General features: G+C 67.3%; 5 protein-coding genes across 5 annotated transcripts in view; 1 reads left to right on the top strand and 4 right to left on the bottom strand.

Moving 5' to 3' along the window:
* Positions 1-1,552: 1,552 nt before the first annotated feature.
* Positions 1,553-3,715, bottom strand: EMIHUDRAFT_223869 (hypothetical protein; the record flags this gene model as incomplete). Its single annotated transcript, XM_005791390.1, has 4 exons — positions 1,553-1,804; positions 2,013-2,072; positions 2,159-2,503; positions 2,675-3,715. 4 exons carry the CDS (start codon positions 3,713-3,715, stop codon positions 1,553-1,555), a joined length of 1,698 nt encoding a protein of 565 aa, XP_005791447.1.
* Positions 3,716-5,682: 1,967 nt separating this feature from the next.
* Positions 5,683-6,741, bottom strand: EMIHUDRAFT_223870 (hypothetical protein; the record flags this gene model as incomplete). The annotated part of the gene is made up of 2 exons (XM_005791391.1): positions 5,683-6,231; positions 6,394-6,741. The coding sequence occupies 2 exons, from the start codon at positions 6,739-6,741 to the stop codon at positions 5,683-5,685; spliced, it is 897 nt and encodes a 298-aa protein (XP_005791448.1).
* Positions 6,742-10,794: 4,053 nt separating this feature from the next.
* On the bottom strand, positions 10,795-12,069 carry EMIHUDRAFT_109045 (hypothetical protein; the record flags this gene model as incomplete). The annotated part of the gene is made up of 2 exons (XM_005791392.1): positions 10,795-10,920; positions 11,095-12,069. 2 exons carry the CDS (start codon positions 12,067-12,069, stop codon positions 10,795-10,797), a joined length of 1,101 nt encoding a protein of 366 aa, XP_005791449.1.
* Positions 12,070-12,996: 927 nt separating this feature from the next.
* Positions 12,997-15,615, top strand: EMIHUDRAFT_223872 (hypothetical protein; the record flags this gene model as incomplete). Its single annotated transcript, XM_005791393.1, has 4 exons — positions 12,997-13,293; positions 14,390-14,657; positions 15,248-15,356; positions 15,468-15,615. 4 exons carry the CDS (start codon positions 12,997-12,999, stop codon positions 15,613-15,615), a joined length of 822 nt encoding a protein of 273 aa, XP_005791450.1.
* A 433-nt stretch (positions 15,616-16,048) lies between these two features.
* The window catches only part of EMIHUDRAFT_417498 (hypothetical protein), a 2,710-nt gene continuing 969 nt past the window's right edge, over positions 16,049-17,789 (bottom strand). The window contains exons 2-4 of the mRNA XM_005791394.1: positions 17,255-17,656; positions 16,537-16,851; positions 16,049-16,346 (exon numbers count right to left, since the gene is read on the bottom strand). Of these exons, the coding sequence (XP_005791451.1) occupies positions 16,056-16,346; positions 16,537-16,851; positions 17,255-17,656 (1,008 nt within the window). The 3' untranslated portion in view covers positions 16,049-16,055. The remainder of the gene's footprint in view (positions 16,347-16,536; positions 16,852-17,254; positions 17,657-17,789) is intronic.

The raw sequence follows: 17,789 nt of genomic DNA on the forward strand, positions 1-17,789 counted from the left end.
CTCTGGTCGCTCTCGGGAGCCTCCGGCGCCGTCGAGGCGCAACACGGGCTCGGATCGATGTTTGGAGGCGCCGCCCCTCTCCAAGGCTGTTTGCCGCCGCTCGGCACTCCCACGGCGATGCTCGCGCTCGTATGCGGGACACGGCCGACCGGCGCGCGGCTCCTCCTCTTCACGTGGGACGGGAGGGGGCGCCTCCTCCCTCCTCCCCGCCCCGCGCGCTTCGGCCCGCCCGCAGCGCTGTTGCTGCCGCAGACGCCCGTCATCGACGCGGCGGGCACCGTCCTCGCTCTGATGCTGGCGGAGGGCGGCGGCCGCGGGCCGAGAGGCGGCGAACCTGGCGACGAGGCGCCTGTCGATCCGCGACCCGGTCGCCCGCCATCCGCCACCAACGCGACGCTGCTCTGCTCGCTCCGGCTGCCGGCGGGGCAGCGAGGCGGCGCAATTCCTCTGGGGAACGTCTCCGCCCCACGCCCCTCCTTCCCACCGTTGCCGCTGCCGGCGAGCCTCGCGCGCCCGGCCGACCCGCGCGGCGCGTCTGTGGCTCTCACCGCCGACGGCGCCATCCTCGTCGGTGGCGGCGCGCTGCTGGTGTCCGTCGGTGAGGCCGACGCGTGCAGCGGGGTGGTCTGCGACCCGCAGCACGGGGTGTGCGTCGTCGGCTCAGGCGGGCGGCCGCAGTGCTTCTGCGAGGCGAACTACGTGGGTGCGGGCGGCGGCAGCTTGCCTTGCTCCGTCCTGTACGCCCCCGGCTCCTACTCTGTGCCTCTCTGGATCTCTTACGGCGTCGCCGCCGCGCTCCTCGTCCTCGTCTTCGCCTCGGTGATCGCCGTGTACCGCTCCCTCCTCTGGCTGCGGCTGCGCGTCAAGCTGGCGCCCGTCTACGAGTCGCTCATGTACCGCACCACGCTCGAGCGGCACGCGGGCCGCGAGCCGCCGGCCGGCGTGCCGCCCGCGCCGCAGGGAGGCGAGCGTTCCGCCCCCGCGTGCGCCTCGACCGCCTACGCGCCGCCCGATGCAGGGAGTTTCGCGGAAGGGCCGCGCTGAGAGGATCTCCTTCCGTGTTATAGTAAGAGAGAGACTGGTGTCTCAGAGTACGGCTCGCTACAGCCGTACTCTCCCGTCCGTCAGAGCGGTCACACAGGACACACACAAGCGCTGTGCAATAACCCCAATAGGCAATAGAAGAACATTTGAGACATGAGATGAGAGAGAGCAGAGGGTCCGGAGCGACGGGGGAGATACACCGCAAGCGTCATCCGTCAAGCCGATGTAGAGACCCGTCAACACCCCGACGACCACGGGACCAAGTGCGTGGTCGGGACCCGTCCCGCACGATATGCCGCTCCGCTCGTGCGTCGTGGTCTCGACATGCGTCACATCATGCCACAGCCACACGTGTATGGCTGTGTGTGACAGCCGTGATGATCTAGTGTCTGGTGGCTCTCTACGGAGCGTTTACACAATAGCTCGGCACCCTGACCGTGGCTGTGTGTGATGATCTAGTGCTTGATGATCTCTCGCCCCCCCGCCCCCGCTGCATCGGCCCCGTTGATCAACGCAAGACGCGTGCGTGCTCGGGCCATGCGAGCGCCGCGGCCACCTCCCCTGCCGGCGGCGGCTTGAGGCGCGCGCCAACCTCTGCGGCCGGCTCCCCGCTGGACGGGTCGAGCGACGCGTCCACCCCGCGGGGGGACGAGTAGCGGTGGATCTGTGGCTCGCCCGTGCGCCATGAGTCGAAGGCGGCGACGTCGTCGGCATCCTCGGTGTCGCTCAGCTCGTCGAGCGCGTCGAATCTCCCGCAAGCCTGCAGCCGCAGCGTGCGGACGGGGCAGGTCAAAGCCACTGCGGCACGGGCACACAATCTATCGGCTCCATCTCGACTCCCTCTCGGCTCCCTCTCAACCTGCAGCTTTGGAACGCCACGCAGCTGTGCCAAGCGGTCGCAAGCGAGGCGCTCTACGAGGCGGCGCTGTTGCGCTCGTTGAAGGAGCGGCTTGACGTTGCGGCGGCACCCTCCACTCTGAGCTGGAGGAGCCGATGACGTGAGCGCCTCCCTGCTCTCTCCCCTCCGCCTGGCGGCGGGCGCCGCGGTCCCGTCAGACGCCTCCTCCTCCTCATCCGCCGCCGCCGCCGCCGCCGCCTCCCCCGCCAGAGGCACGGCGCCAAACTTGATCAGCAACGCGCGCAATTCCGCGTAGCTCACCAGGGAGTCGCCGTTCGCGTCGGCCACCGCCATCATCGGCTCCTCTAGCTCGGGCGGCAGGCCGAGCAGCCGCAGCACCGCGCCAAACTCACACCGGTCGATCGCGCCGCTGCCGTCCGCGTCGCAGGCGGCAAACGCGTCGCGCGCCGCCGCCTCGGCCCGCTGCCAACCTTCCTGCGCCGTCCGGTTGTTGAAGGACCGGCCCGCCGCCTCGGCCCGCTGTCGCGAGAGCGCGTCCGGGTGCCTCTTTCGCTCCTCGGACTCCTCGTCGAGCTCGTCGAGCCACTCGCGGAGCCTCCCCTCCGAGGATCGAGAGCAGTTGGAGCAGTTGGACCCCTCGCGGAGCCCCCCCTCCAACTGCCCCCCGCTCCCCCCCTCCAACTGCCCCCCGCTCTCCCCCTCCTGCTTCTCCCGCTCCGCCTCCTCCGCCTCGATCAGGCGCAAGTGTCCGCTTCCGCGGCTGCTGCGGACGCTGCCGCTGCTCCGGAAGCTGGAGCGGTATACGGGATCGTTCGACTCGTCCGCGCTGTCCGCGCGCGCGCCGTCGCCGGGGTGCCCAAAGGTCTGCTCCTTCTCTCCCGCCGCAGCCGCGGCGACGGCGGCGCCGAGCGGCGACGCGCCGCTCTCCGCTGCGGCGAGGACCGCTCCCACGCGCCGCTGCTCTGCCGGGCAGACGGCGGCGAGCCACTCGTGTGCGAGCCGGCAGACGCCGCAGAGGTCGGGCCGACGGTCGGGGTCGATGACGAGCATGCCGTCGAGGAGCTTGACGAGCAGCGGTGCCGCCGGCGAGCTCAGGCAGGGTGAGAGCTCCTCCTCCGTCGCCGGCCCGACCATGCCGGGGAAGGTGGCGGCCAGCTCGTCCGAGAGCGGCGTCGAGAGGAGGAGCCACGTCGCGCTAAAGCCGAGGTGCGCCGCGCGGCCCTGTGCATTGTAGACGCGGCGGTAGCGACCCGACTGCTCGTGCACGTTTGCGAGCGCCCACGGGTGGAAGCCGGCCGCGGCCGCGAAGAGCGAGATGCCGAGCGACCAGACGTCGGACTTGAAGGTGTTGTACGCGCGGGCGTGGGGCACGGCGCGCTTGCAGATCTCGGGCGCGATGTAGGGCAGCGTGCCCGCGGCCCGCGTGCTCTCGCGCTGCATCAGGCTCAGCCCAAAGTCGATGAGCGTCGCCGAGTGCGCGCGGTCGACGAGGATGTTTGCGGGCTTCACGTCGAGGTGCGCCACGCCGCAGCTGTGCATGTAGACCAGTCCGACAAGGGCGGTGGCAAAGGCGCGGCCGAGAGCGGCCTCCGTCTGGTCGCGGCCGCACCACCCGAACTCTCTCTCGCCGGCGCGATCCATCACCATGTAGTGCCACCGCCGGCCGCCAATCTCAGCCGTCGCGGCGGTGTGCAGCCTCGGGACGGAGGGGAGCGGTGACCCGTGGGCGCTCTCGTTCAGGAGCCGGAGCGCCACCTCTTCAGTAGTGCCGATATGGTGCGGAGCTACGTCGGGCTGCAACTTGAGCACCATGCTCTGGCCGCCCGACGCACATTTGCCAAAATAGATTCGCGCAAACCCTCCGCCGGCAGAGGGGAGAGTCGACGGAATGCACACGCCGAGGGAGGCCGGCCGAGCGGCTGCGGCAGCGGCGTACTCCTCCTCGCTGATCTGGCTGGGGGGAGACATGTGGAAGTCACGCCCTCGCCTCGCCCGGGCCGACAAGGCGAGGAGCTCTGAGGGCGAGCTGAGGCGAGCCCTAGAGGGCGACACGCCAGCTACTGTCCAAGGCTGGCCCGGGGGGGGGCCCAGGTTGTCGCGGACACTGCAGGCTGAGGGCCAAAAGTAAAACGCTCAAGGCCGCTCTCGGCTCTCAGAGAGGCGTTATATCTCAGTAACCCCGCTCGCAAGTACTAGAGCAGCGTTCGTCAAGCTCAAACCCCACTCTACACAACACAGAGCAGCGTTTGCCTAACAAGACTCCGCTCTGCAACCTTCAGAGCGGACTCTTGCTCAGAAAAACACCGACCGAGCACGTTCGAGCGGAGTCAAGTCAGTGCAACACCGCTCAACATAGCGGGAGCGGTCAATTTCCGCGGAGAGGCTGCTTTCGCCTCCCTCAGTCGCGCTCTCCTTCGCTCCTCCTCTTCAGAGCGGGACTTTGCTGAGTGAACACCGCTCTAGCTGGCCAGAGCAGCGATTGCTTTAAGCTGACACCGCTCTAAATGACGTGAGCGGCGTCGCCCTGAATAGACGCTGCTCTGGGACGCCGGGACGGCGATGCCACCTGACGCCGACGGCGGATCCACGATCGCTCGTGGCGCGCGGCGCGGCGTGGCGAGCCCCGCCCCTGGGGTTGAGCAGCGTGTGGGTGGGTCGTCACTGCTCCGAGTAGTCAGAGCGGCGTCGCGTTTAGTGATACGCCGCTCACGCCATTTAGAGCGGTGTCAGCTTAAAGCAATCGCTGCTCTTACTAGCTAGAGCGGTGTTCACTTAGCAAAGTCCCGCTCTGAAGAGGAGGAGCGAAGGAGAGCGCGACTGAGGGAGGCGAAAGCAGCCTCTCTGCGGAAATTGACCGCTCCCGCTATGTTGAGCGGTGTTGCACTGACTTGACTCCGCTCGAACGTGTTTGGTCGGTGTTTTTCTGAGCACGAGTCCGCTCTGAAGGTTGCAGAGCGGAGTCTTGTTAGGCAAACGCTGCTCTGTGTTGTGTAGAGTGGGGTTTGAGCTTGACGAATGCTGCTCAGTACCTGCGAGCGGGGTTACTGAGATATAACGCCTCTCTGAGAGCCGAGAGCGGCGTTGCACGTTTTACTTTTGGCCCTCAGCCGACACTGCAGGGCGTGAACACAACCTGACGGATCCGCTCCTCACAGTCGCACGCGCCGCGCGCACGCGCCGCGCTGCGGCGCGTGCGACTGTCTTTGTTTGAAGTCAAAAGTCGAATCAGAGCGGTGTCGGTGCACACACCGCCGGTTTCTGCAAGAAAAGCCACTAAGCCAGTGGCCGTATAGTGGGTTGCGGGCATTAAGAAAACAGGATCTTGCCGTTTCTAAGCCTTTCCACAGTCCTCCCCACACCACGCCGTTGGCGAATTATGGGGAGGTGTACACCGAATCGGACAAACAAACACACTCCTTACTTCAGCTGGTATGTCGGCTGTCGGGCCTCTTCGGCTCGCGGCCGCCGTGCTGCTGGTCCTGAGCGATCCTGCGCTCGCACTCGCGCAGAGCACGCGTGCTCTGCGCCCCGTGGACGCCGCAGCAGCGGTGTCCCACGTCGGCGCTGTCCGACACCCACACTCCTCGGCTCGATGACGTTCCCAAGAGCTGCCAGCTCGACCCGCCTCAAACATCTGCAGCGCGATCAAGAATGAAGAAACGTGCGTGGCCGCGTTGCGTTAGTCAGCTTATGGTACTCTCTCGTTTCTCCCCACACAATCACAAATACGCGAAGACGGTGTGTTGTGTACTAGCGAGCTGGCACACTCTCCCCCACTTTCACTCCCTCACCCGCGGGACGAGCAAGTGCAGCCTCCCGCTCGAGTCGCCCGCGAGGAGAGCCCCATGCAGCCCGCGTCCGGTGGCGAGGGCCGTCACGCGCGGCGCGCCGGACGCCTCCGCCTCAGCGCCGGCCTCGCGGGGCGGCAACGCCACGCGGCCAACCTCGGAGAGGCTCTCTCCCTCGAGGCTGACGACCTCGCCCTCGACGCCCGCGTGCACGTGGCCGCCGGCCAGCGCCAGGCTGTGCACCCGGGGGAGGAGCGCCGACTGGGAGAGCAGGCGTGCGCCGCCGGGAGAGCAGGCGTGCGCCCACCTCTTCACCGCGCCGTCGAGGCCGGCGGTGAGGAGGCCACCACCGCCGGGCGTGAAGCGCACGCAGCTCACTCGCCCAGCGTGCGCCGCCCAGCGCACCGGCACGCCCGTCGGGACGCCGTTGCTTCCCACCCGCCAGCAGCGCACCCGCCCGTCGACACTGCCAGCGGCCAGCGCGCCTCCCGTCGACGCTGCCAGGCAGAGGATGTCCTTCGACCGCACCTGCTCCTCGTCCTCGTACAGCGCAATCTCGTCTTGCGCCGTCACGCCGGACGCCGCCGGCGCGTCCGGCGGCGGCAGCGGCGGCGCCCACGAGAGGATGCGATTGCAGCCGATCGAGTAGGCTGCACGCGGCGCAGCCGCCGCCTCAGCCGGATCGATGGCAAGCGCTCGCACCCATCCCGTGTGTTGCGCGCTCTGCCAGAGCGGAGTGACTGCCGTGCCGCCGCCCGGCTCCTCTCGCAGGCGCCAGGCAAAGACGACGCGCGAGAAGGAGCCCGCGAGGAGCAGACAGTCGCCGCCCGGCAGCGGGGACGCCTCGAGCGAAAAGACGCTGCCGCCGCCCGGCCGGATCTCGCCCGATGGCTCAATCCCAGCGGCCGTGGCGCGCCAGAGACGGATGTCAGCGCTGTGGCCGGCCGAGGCGAACAGGGACGAGGAACCGAGCTGCGCCGCAGCGAGAGCGAGGACCGAGCGGCCGTCGTGAGCGGCGCCGCTGGTGGTGTGTGCGAGTCGAAGCAGCATTCTTCTGCGCTCTCGATCCGTGGACACTCGAGAGCCTGAGCAACTCTCCTGAGGTTGAGCAACCCTCCTCACGAGCGTGGACACACCGGTCCTGTGCTTTGTGTACGTCTCTCTCGCGCTTGTGTGTGTTCGCGTTGTCGAGGGAGGGTTGTCGGCCGGCCAAAACCCGGCGCCGCTGAGGGGTTGCGTCTCTAGCCGCGTAGGGGCAAACGCCCATCCGCCGAGAGTCTGAGACGAGCACTACACCGCAAGCATCGCAGTACTGCGACACCACGCTATGATTACTTCTGCGGGTACCGCGCCAAGGCCGCGGGCGCGGGGCGAGCTGCGACGAGAAGTAGCCACAATGAAAACGGCTCCGCTCACCGCTGAGAGAGAGAGAGAGCTTCTTCTTCTCTCCGCTGAGACTCACGGCGACGGCGTTGCACGGGGTGTCTAGTGTCGGCCGCGCTGCCCGCACACCTTTCCGGTGAGGAAAGAAAGTGGTGTGGCGGCATGAACGCTGATGGCGCAGCCGACAGAGAGTCGCCTATTGGACCGATCACAAACATCGCGCCGCGATCGGACCCCCGCGGGGGAACGGGGACGATCGTCCGGCTCCGGGTCAATACGGGTCCATCCCCCCCCCCCCCCCACTCAGCCTCGCGACAAGTGAATGTGCGGGAACAAACCCGCCGTGGCAGACCACAAATCCTACTTTTGTCCTACGTTCGCATAACAGGCTGCTCTACATAGCAAGGCGCCAAACATGTCCTGTGCACCGCGTGTGGAGAGCGAGGGCAACAGCCCAAACGCGCACTCCGGAAGAGCGGACAGATCGGGCAGACGCGCTCGTTACGATCTAGGCCGGGCGGGCGACCGCGAGGAGGCGCGCGTGCGGGGCGGCGAGCGCCTTGGCAGCTGCGACCCCGTGGAGGGCTTGGCCGCCTTCCCGCTGCCGAGGAGGTCGAGGTCCAGCAGGTCGGACGGCTTGGCGTAGCGCGGGTCGTCGATGGTCGCCGCGTCGTACGAGCCCTGCCGGAGCACGCCCTCCGCTGCGTCGACAATCTTCCAGGAGGCTGTGGCCGGCCTCCCGCCCGGAGGCAGGAGGAAGGAGGGGAAGGCGCCCGCCCAGCAGAGGCGGCACTCCCCGGGCGCAAAGCCGCACGCGCGGCCGAGCTCCTCGGTGAGGCGGAGGGAGGAGAGGCCGTCGAACCTACGTCCCGCGGCGGCAACCCCAAGGTGCGTCGCTCCACCAAGGCGAGCAGGCGTGATGGAGCCGGGAACTCACGGTCTCGACGAGACGCGGGCGGCGGCCGGAGGGGCGCGCGGGTCGCGCACCGGAGGTGAGCGACGACGGCGTCGAAGAAGAGCGCCGAGTGGAAGAGGGCGAAGTCGCCCGAGGCGTGCAGGAGGCCGTCACTGGGCGCGGCCTCACCCATCGCCTCGACTACTAGCGCGGGAAGCAGCCTACACAAACGTGCACTCTCAGAGGGAGGGGTTGGGAGTGGCAACCGCAGAGCGGGCGCTGCCGCGACGGGGAGTTCCACGTCCATGTGTACGCCGCGAAGAGGTAGAACCCGTACCAGTCGCCCGCCCAATCGGCGCCAGGCACCAGCGCGGGCCGCGTCCCCGCGTGCAACGTGAGGCGGCGCAGCTTGTGCACGGCCGACTTGCGGACGACAAGCACGCCCTGCGACCTGCCCACACACGCTGCGGACGTGGACAAGCGGGCTTGTGTGCGTTCGAAGGAAGTGGGTCAGAGCGACCAGTTGCCGGCCGCGTGGCGGTGCGCGACGACGTAAGGTACGTGGTCGGGCCTGGGCGGCGAGGGAGGGGGGATGCCGGCTTACGCAAGCGGGCGAGGACCTCCTACGTGCGTGCGTGCCGTACGTACCGCGTGCGTGCGTACGTGCGTGGCGTGCGTCCGTGCCGTGCCGTGCGTGCGCCTGAAGTGGCCGTAGGCGGCGTAGAGGGTGTGCCCGACCAGCCACGCGGCGAGGAGCGGGTGCATGTCTGGCAGTGCCTACCGCCGAGATGCGCTCGCGATACAGCCGAAGTGGCGAGGGAGACATAGCCCATGCCCGGCGGCGCCTCGAGGTCGATGCCCGTGGAGAGCTGGCCGTACAGCACGTAGTAGCCCACCGCATCTGGAGGAGAGAAGGGATCCGCTAGATGAGTGATGCTCGATGATGCGGTGGGCTTGGAGGTGCGGCGGGCGACCGGTAAAGTTCCAGCAAAAGACGTCGATGATGAGCGTCGCGATGATGAAGACGTGCATGCACTGGAAGGTGAAGATGGAGAGCGCCACGGCGAGAGAGTTGCGCGTGTAGAGCAGGAACGGCACCGAGAACTCGACCATCGCGGCGCCATTCGCCAGCCACCACGCAAAGGCAGTCTTTCCGAAGTCGGGCGGCTCGGCGTCGTGCGCCTTGAAAGTGAGGCGCCGGAACCACCTTGCCCAGGGCACACCCACCATGAACTTGGCCGAAGCGAGATTCATGGTGAACATGTGTGGGAAGGTCGGGCCCAACTTGCAGAAGCCCGAGCCGATGTAGAGCAGGGTGAGGAACAGCTGCATGCCGACGACCTGGCCGCGCTCGACGGGGAAGCACATGCACACAAAGAGGTGCAGGTTCTGCGTGCCGTAGGTGTGCATGTGCTGCCCGTAGTCGAAGAGGAGCTCGTACACGCCGCACGCCGCGAGCGGCCAGACGAGCTCGGGCGAGACTTCCGGGGCGAGAAGGCAGCGCCATGTAAAGACGTGAGTCAGTACGCCCTCCACCAGGCAGTCGAGCCGGGAGCGGCGCATCGAGAGGAAGGACCAGTGGCCGGCGGGACCAGCGTACTTGATCGTGCCCGGTGTGAGGCGGTACCACCAGTCCTGGAAGGGCGGGTTCAGCTTATTGTGCAGCGGGCCGTGCTCCACACCAAGCCCCAACGCCTGGCGAGGGGAGACCAAACTAGTCACGGACATGGGCGTGGGTCGTGCGAGGCTGCGAGCCCAGACCTCCCAGGCGTTGAACCAGATGAATAGCTTCTGGACGAGCGTGAGCCACGGGAAAGAAGTGTCTGGCTCGAGGACAGCGGGGGTTGTTGCGACAAAGGTGGCCGAGAAGAGCACACCATAGAGCGGGACCATGCCCCAGTGCCACGCGAAAAACGAGTTTGGCACACCGAGCCCGCCCGAGGGATCAACCACGCGCCGCACGCTCGCATCGAGCACCCCGAGGAAGCTCGATTCCTCTGGCTGCGGGATGGGAGGCAGGCCTCCCGCTGGGAAGCGCGTGAGCCAGCTGATATCGAGCGACGCGAGCACGCGGTCCCACGGCGACGAGGCGACTGCATACACGGCGGCGGCCGTCGCCAGTGTGAGGGCGCTGTAGAGGGCGAGGAGCATCACCGCGTGAAGCCGCGGCAGCTAGCGCTGCGAGAAGGGCCCACTCAATGTCGTTAGGCCCAGTGGTCGCGGGTGGCGCTAGATCGGACGATAACCTCTCTCGACCTGGGGGTGGTCGACTGGCTGTGGCCAGGGCCCAGGGGTACAGCGAGAAGAAGAATTTTAGCACGAAAAACTCTAGGACACTGGGCACGCTCTGAAGAAAAACAGCACACGAGGCATGGGAGGAGGACAGGGTCCCCACCTGCACGAGCAGGATTTTGGCAGGACGATCAGGGACAACTGCGCGCTCCCTCACAAAAAAGAAACTCCACAAGTAGAGAAAGAGCGGTGACTGGTCCCGCTCCCCCTCCCCGCCGCCGTGGTCGGTAGACGCCACGCATCGCAACGACGGCTCCGTCGCCCACTCTCCACCAGCCTGTGCGCGGGCGAGGGGTCGAAGGGACTGCCACCGATCGAGCGGCCGGTGGTCGAGAACGGCGGCGGCGGCGGCGGCGGTGGCGGTGGCGGCGGCGGCGGCGGCGGCAGAAAAAAATGATGGCGGCGTTCGAGCTTTGCGCGCAGGGCTGCCAGTGCGGCGAGGTGCCGTGCCCGATGGCGAAGATGAAGCTCTGCCCGTGTGCGGCGACATCACATTTATTGCATTCGGATCGGCGGCGAAACCGGCATCTCCTTCACGCCTGTGCGACGCCGGCAACCTCATCTGCATCCCCGACATGTTGAACGACAGCGGCAATCGTCTCGTCAGCGAGCGTCATGTTGCCGCCGCACGAGAGCAAGTCGTGACCGCAGCCGACAACCTACATCGAGTAGACGTGAGAGTGCTGACGAATTGACGTGTGCATGCTGATGAGCGGACGTGTGGATGGTAATGAGCTGACGTATGACTGTGAAAGCCAGTGAGCGGACGTACGAATACTGATCGCATCGTACACAGCATTTCGCTCCTGCTTGTATGTGTACGATGCGTCCACCACGTAATCCGCCGACTCGAGCGCGTATGGCCGCGTGCACAGCAGCGCGGTGTCGGCGGTCCCGCAGACGAAGAGCGTTGGCACCGAGATGTTGCCGACGGTGTCGGTCGCAGCGAAGCCCTGCGAAGGCCACGGCACCGACGTGCCGAAGAGGCCGCGCAGCGCAACGACTGACTCCGCGGCCGGGTCGACGGCGAGGATCTGCTCGGCGCTGAGAACCGGCGGCATGGCGACGATTCCGTCGAGAAGGAACACGGTGGTGTACCAGAACAATGCGAGCTGGAAGGTGGTGGCATCGCCGAAGGCGAAGCCGAGGTCACTCCCCGCGGTAGCGCCGAGGGCCAAGTACCAGAAGTCGTTGTGGAGCGACGCAGAGTCGTCAAGACAGAACATCGTGAGGTACTGCGACGCGACCACCTGCTCCTCATCGGCGTTCGCGCCGAAGAGCGCTTCCGAGAAGGGCATCGGGTGTGGCGAGGAGAGCGAGGTGAGGCTGTGCAGGTGGTTGCCGTACACTGTAGGCTGCGCCATGAACCAGCTGAGAAAGCCGCCGTGATCGTGGCCGATGAGGTGAAACTTGCCACCGTCGTGCGTGAAGCCGGCCGCCTCCGCCATGGCATACGCGTCGCCGGCGAGGTGGTAGTACGAGTAGGCGTCGACTGTCGCCGGGCTCGCGCCCTCGGAGTACCCGCGCTGGTTGCACGCGAGCGAGCGCCAGCCCTTGCTTGCCATCTGCGCCATCAGACCCGAGTAGATGCTCGCAAACTCAGGGAAGCCGTGCAGCAGCAGCACGTTGGTCACGCTCGCGGCGGGGCCAGCGAAGCGGCAGTTGAATGTGAGGCCGTTGGCGAGGGCCAGGCGGCCGCACTCCTCCCCTTGCGCACATCCGGGCAGCACGGCCTGCGTCCACGACGGTAAGGACGGCGTGTAGGCCGATCCGAACGCGAGGTGGAGGGCGGGGAGCAGCGAAAGCATCGATGCACTGCTGCCGCAACCGCAAAGCAGGTCCTTGACACCGCACACACGCCGCCCTGTCTGTAGCCGCAGCCACTCCCAGCTGCTCGGTGTGAACAGAGTTCGTACACCGAGCAGCAGGGAGCTCCGCAACTCGAGATCCCTCGAGAGTTCACGCGGAGTCGGCTGGGGTTATACCAGACAGCCCGCCGCCTGCGCGGCTCAATTTCGCTCTCCCACATTTAAAAATACGTCCTATTGCACTCCAAGTGCTCCAAGTCCTTTCGCCTGCGGAAACGTTGGGGGACCCCATAGCTGTCCCCTCATCAATGAAGCTGCTCATGTCGGCGCCTCCGACGCCGCTGCGCCCTCCTCCGTGGGCAAGCCTGGGTTGCGGGTGTGCGGGGTCACGCGAAACGTGCGGTCATGGCCGCGCTGCTCCGACCGACCGACTTTTGACAGCGATCTATCTCGGCGGCCGCGATGAATGCGAGCAGCGCCCTAGCGCTGATCCTGGCGCTGACGCCGACGTGATAATGTCTGACGCGCGCAGCTCGCCAGTCGCGGGTCCAGAGGCTGCACTTCAGCAGGCCGCTCCCACCGCCGCCCGCGGCGGAGGCAAGGCGGCAAAGGGTGGCAAGGGCGGCGGCAAGGGCGGTGGCAAGGGCTGTGGCCGTGTGGCGCACCAGACCCACTTTGCGCCGCCGCCCTCAACGCCCGATACTCGGTTGAGCCGGCGGAGCGACGTCCTCCCAGGGCCCTTGATTCGTTCTCTTGCTTGTCTCACGAGCTAAGCAACGGCACTTGGAGCACTTGGAGTGCAGTCAGTAACCTCACATCCAGGGCCGGGGAGCTGAGAAGCGCACCCAGCGGGCCGGATGATCGGGATCGGGCTACGGGCTAGAGAGGCCTGACCCCTAGCTAACGCCGTATTTTTTTGCCTTGCCGATGGCCTCCCACCGCATCGGCGCCCGCCTCGCGGGAGCTTCGCCAGAGCAACTCCTCGCCTTCATCGAGGAGCAGGCGCCCCTCTGGAGCGACGCCGCGCTGCGCGTGGCGGAGGAGCACGCCGCACGGCTCGTGGAGCAGCCCGAGTGGGTGCTCTCCGAGGTCCTCCTCTCGCCGGACCTCGCCCCGCACATCCTCGCCCAGCTGCCGACCACGGAGCACGCCGTCAAGGGGACGTGCCGCGCGTGGCGCCGCGGCTGGAAGGAGACGCTGACGAAGCGCGAGAGGCCGCGCCTGGTCGTGTTCGGCGGCCGCGACAATGGCGCTTTTGTCAACTCGCTGGAGCGGTACGACCCGTCAACGAATGAGTGGGAGGAGGAGGCGGTGGCGCCGCTGCTGACGGCACGAAGGTATGTCTGCACGGCGGCGCTCGATAACAAGCTGTACGCGGCGGGCGGCCAGGGTGGGGATGGCGTAGCTTCCAACTCGGTGGAGCGGTACGACCTGGCCACGAACGCGTGGGAGACGGTGGCGCCGATGGCGGCGGCGCGGCAGGAAATCGCCGTGGCGGTGCTCGACGACAAGCTGTACGCCGTGGGAGGATACAGCGACGATGACGGCTACCTCAGCTCGGTGGAGCGGTACGATCCGGCGCTGGATGCGTGGGAGGAGGTGGCGCCGATGGCAGAGGCGCGGATTAATCACGCCATGGCGGCGCTCGACGGCAAACTCTACGCTATCGGCGGGTACGACGACGAAGAGAACGAGGCCCTCAGCTCAGTCGAGCGGTACGACCCCGTGACGAACGCGTGGGAGGCGGTTGTGCCGCTGGCGTCGGCGCGGATTAATCACGCCGTGGCGGTGCTCGATGGCAAGCTGTACGCTGTGGGAGGCTTCAACGACGACGACGGCTACCTCAGCTCGGTGGAGCGGTACGACCCGGCGACAAACGCGTGGGAGGCGGTGGCGCCGATGGGGGAGGAACGGAGCAGGCCCGGAGTGGCGGCGCTCGACGGCAAGCTGTACGCTGTGGGCGGCTTCGCTATTGGCGGGTACAACGGTCACTTCCTCACCTCGCTCGAGCGGTACGATCCTGCGACGAACGCGTGGGAGGCGGCTGCGCCGTTGACGACGGCACGATCTTTTCATGGCATCACCGTGGCGTAGGGTTGTCTGGAGGGTGGAGAGGCAAGTGTGGAAAGCTGTGTCGCACCGCAGCTCGCGGCGGCGGATGAGATCGCGACCGAGTCCGGCTCGCCACGGCGCCGGAGGACGCCGCCGTCGCCTAGACTCCCTTGCTTTACTACGTGCTTGTAGCCTGGCGTTTGTACCCCGTCCTGTGCCCCCGAGTTCATCCGAGCCGCCTGCGGCCGCCGGGTCCGCCGTGGAAGAGGTTGGAGACACGTCGTCGGACGAGAGCGGCGACCGCCCCATCATCCCGTGGATGTCGGCTGCGCACGCGAGGATCCGAGATGCGATCTCGGAGCTGCAGGAGCAGGAGCAGGACGAGTTCTCCCTCGATGACTTTTTCGTCAAAGTCTTTCCCAACCTGATGACGCATGCGACGCCGCAAAAGGAGCGGGCGACGGCAATGCACTTCCTGATGAAGGAGCTCAACCGGCTCGAGGACGACGACATCGAGGATGTCATGTTGCGCGATGGTGTCATCCATTTCGTCAAGCCACCTTCATCGTGACCGTCGCCACCCTCGTCTCGCCTACGTCGCCGCCGTCGCCATCGTCGGTCTCGCTGCCGAGACGGTGCTGTTGCACCTGACTAAACTCTCCCACCCCCCTGGCTCCTATGCCGACGTGTCCCGTGCTCCCCCGTCCGCCGATGTCTCTGCTGCCGCCCGGCGGAGCTCTGCAGCGGGCCCTCCTCGCCGCCTTCGCTGCCGCTGCATCGCTGTCGGCTCGTCACGTCTGTCTAGGGTCATTGGGGGTGTGCCATCGCTGTTCTCTCTCTCCCGGGGGGGTCAGCTCCAACCTGCCGTGTCGGGACGTCGCCCCCTCGCGCTCGGCTCCCCCCCCCCCCCTCCGCTCCTCCGCTGAACGTTACTGCACATACATGCTGCGCGTTCTCCTTCTCGTCGCCTTGTCCCAGGAGCCAGGTGTGTGTGTCTAGAGCCGTAACGTCGGCTAATCCGATTACTAATCGTAGAGCCGTAGTGGCGGCCCTGGGCCCCCTCTTGTTTTCTGTTTTTCAACACGCCCGCCCGCCCGCCACCCCGAAGCGGCTCGGCCCCCCACAGATCCAGAGAGATCAAAAACGCTCGGCCCAATAAAGTCCAATCATGCGCACATGCTGTCGACGACGAAAGTGCCGCCACGCGTGGCAGCGAACGTGGCGCCGCCGCAGTGGTCACAACCACGCGACGGCCTAGGCTACGCCCCTCCCGCCCCGTGTCCGCGTGCTCTCTTCTCTTGCGTGCTCTCTTCTCTTGCGGGGCGGAGTCGCGCGATGGCGAGCAGGGCGACGCTTGGTGTTGGATCTCATGTGTCAGTGTCGGCCGTGTGGCAGGGCGCGCGCGGTTTGGGGGGCCTCCTGCCCGTCAGCTCGTGCTCGCCCGGAGGATCCGACTCACCCGCGACGACCAACTCCGGCGGCTCCGCCGCGTGAGGAACGCGCCGAGGCCCGTCACCACGTGTCGCGCGCTCGAGCCTTGCAGACTGGGCTCTCAGCGCGATCAGCGCGACGTGCTGCAAGCAAAAGTAAGCAAGGCCGGGTCCTGCACGCGCGGCGACGGGGCCGTGCAGGAGGCGGCAGCGAGAGGGAGGGGAGAGGGAGGGGGAGAGGGGTGGGGGGGGGGGGGGGGCGGAGGCGGGCAGCACCTCAGCCTGGTCTTGTCGGCTCCTCGGTGCCGCCTCGGCCTCAGACTCGCGCCGTCGCCACCGACGAAAGTGCGCTGCGTCGTTGCGCACTCGCCCCCTCGACCCCGAAGTGGCGCGCCCAGGGGCCAACCCGTCGACCTTGCGGCCGAGCCGGACGGAGGGGTCGCCGGACCCCGCCGCGCCGCCCGCTGCACCGGCGCCGGCGCCGCCGAAGGAGGGCCGCGCCGCTCACCGAATCGACATCGAGTTGAGGATCGACTCCTTCGCGGCGGCGCGCTCCTTCTTGGACGCCTCGCCGCCCGAGAGGATCTTCCAGAAGCGGAGCGTCTCGTCGGCCGCGGCGGTGACGACGGTGGTGCCGTCGGGCGACTGCGCCATGTGGAGCACGCGCGAGGTGTGCCCCGTCAGCTCGGCCACCTTGACCATCGACGGGTACTTCCACAGGATGAGCTGGTTGTGCGAGTAGCCGTGCGACGAGACGAGCTCGCGGTCGTGCTTCGCCCACTGCAGCGCGCAGACCTGGAGGGGGGGGAGGGGGAGGTCGGGAGGGGTCGGGAGGGGCGGCGGGGTTGCGAGCGTCTCGAGGAGAGGCGAGGCCGGCGGCGGCAACGGGTGTGGTGGTTGGTCGAGCTTGGCGCCTCCACCGCGGCGGCGGCCAATCTCGGCTGCATCTCTCGGCGGCATCTCCAGCCTGCGAGTGCGTGTCGACCGCGTTGAGGCACGCGCCGGTCGACGAGTTCCAGAAGCGAATCATCCGGTCGGCGGTGCCTCCGCCCGAGGCGAGCAGGTTCCGCTGCCACGGGCACCACGCGAGGGCCTTGACGGCGGCGCGGTGCTGGTCGAGTCGCAGCAGCGGCTGGTCGCACACTCCGTTGGCGGAGGAGGTGTACCGGTCGTCCCACACGTTGAGGATGTTGTCGTTGCCGCCCGAGGCGAGCTGCGTGCCCGAGGGGGACCACTTGAGCCCGCAGACCTCCTGCGCGTGGCCGCGCAGCGTGCCCACCTTGTGGTCCGCCACGCGAACCTGCAAGGGAGGGGCAAGGTCAGCCACTGCAAGGTCAGCCAATGCGGCGGCCTGCCGTGCCGCACAACGGCGCAGCCTCTCCTTCTCGGCCGCGCGTCTCGCCGCGATCTGGCTGGGTCGCCGCTGGGTCTCGGCTGGGGTCTCGGCCACCTCTGCTGAGAGGACGCACCCGCCCGTCTAGGAAGTGTCTAGGAAGTGTCTAGGAAGTGCCGAGGAGGTGTCTAGGAGGTGCCTAGGAAGTGTCTAGGAAGTGCCTAGGAAGTGTCTAGGAAGTGTCTAGGAAGTGTCTAGGAAGTGCCTAGGAAGTGTCTAGGAAGTGTCCTCACGTCGTGGTGCATCACCACCGAGTCTCGGCCGCCCGACGAGAGGAGGGGCCTATTCACAGCTGCAGGTGTGAAGAGACGCTGTTCACAGCTGCTCCATCTGCTTCTTGGCCCGACGAGACGAGGCGCCCGTTCCAAGAGAGCGACGAGACGCGCGCGCGGTGGCCCGACATGCTGCGCACTTGCTTGAGCTTCTCGACGTCCCAGATCTGGACCTTGTGGTCGGACGTGCCGACCGCCATGTAGGGCCCGTCCTGCACCCACGACAGCGACGTCACGTGCGAGTTGTCGCCGCTCGTCTGCATGAGCTGCTGGATGGAGCCGTCCGACGCGTTCCACAGGTAGATCGAGTCGCCGAGCGCGACGCCGAGGACGTTGCGCTCGTTCCAGTCGAGCAGGTTCAGGTAGTAGTCGTCGAGCAGCTGCAGGGAGGCGGGCGGGTGAGAGGGTAGCTGGCAGGGAGGCGGGCGGGTGAAGGGTAGCTGGCAGGGAGGCGGGCGGGTGAGAGGGCAGCTGGCAGGGAGGCGGCCGGGTGAGAGGGTAGCTGGCAGGGAGGCGGGCGGGTGAGAGGGCAGCTGGCAGGGAGGCGCATAGGAAAGGCGTCTTAATAGATGT

Source organism: Emiliania huxleyi (assembly GCF_000372725.1).
Source record: "Emiliania huxleyi CCMP1516 unplaced genomic scaffold EMIHUscaffold_113, whole genome shotgun sequence".
Taxonomy (NCBI): domain Eukaryota; phylum Haptophyta; order Isochrysidales; family Noelaerhabdaceae; genus Emiliania; species Emiliania huxleyi.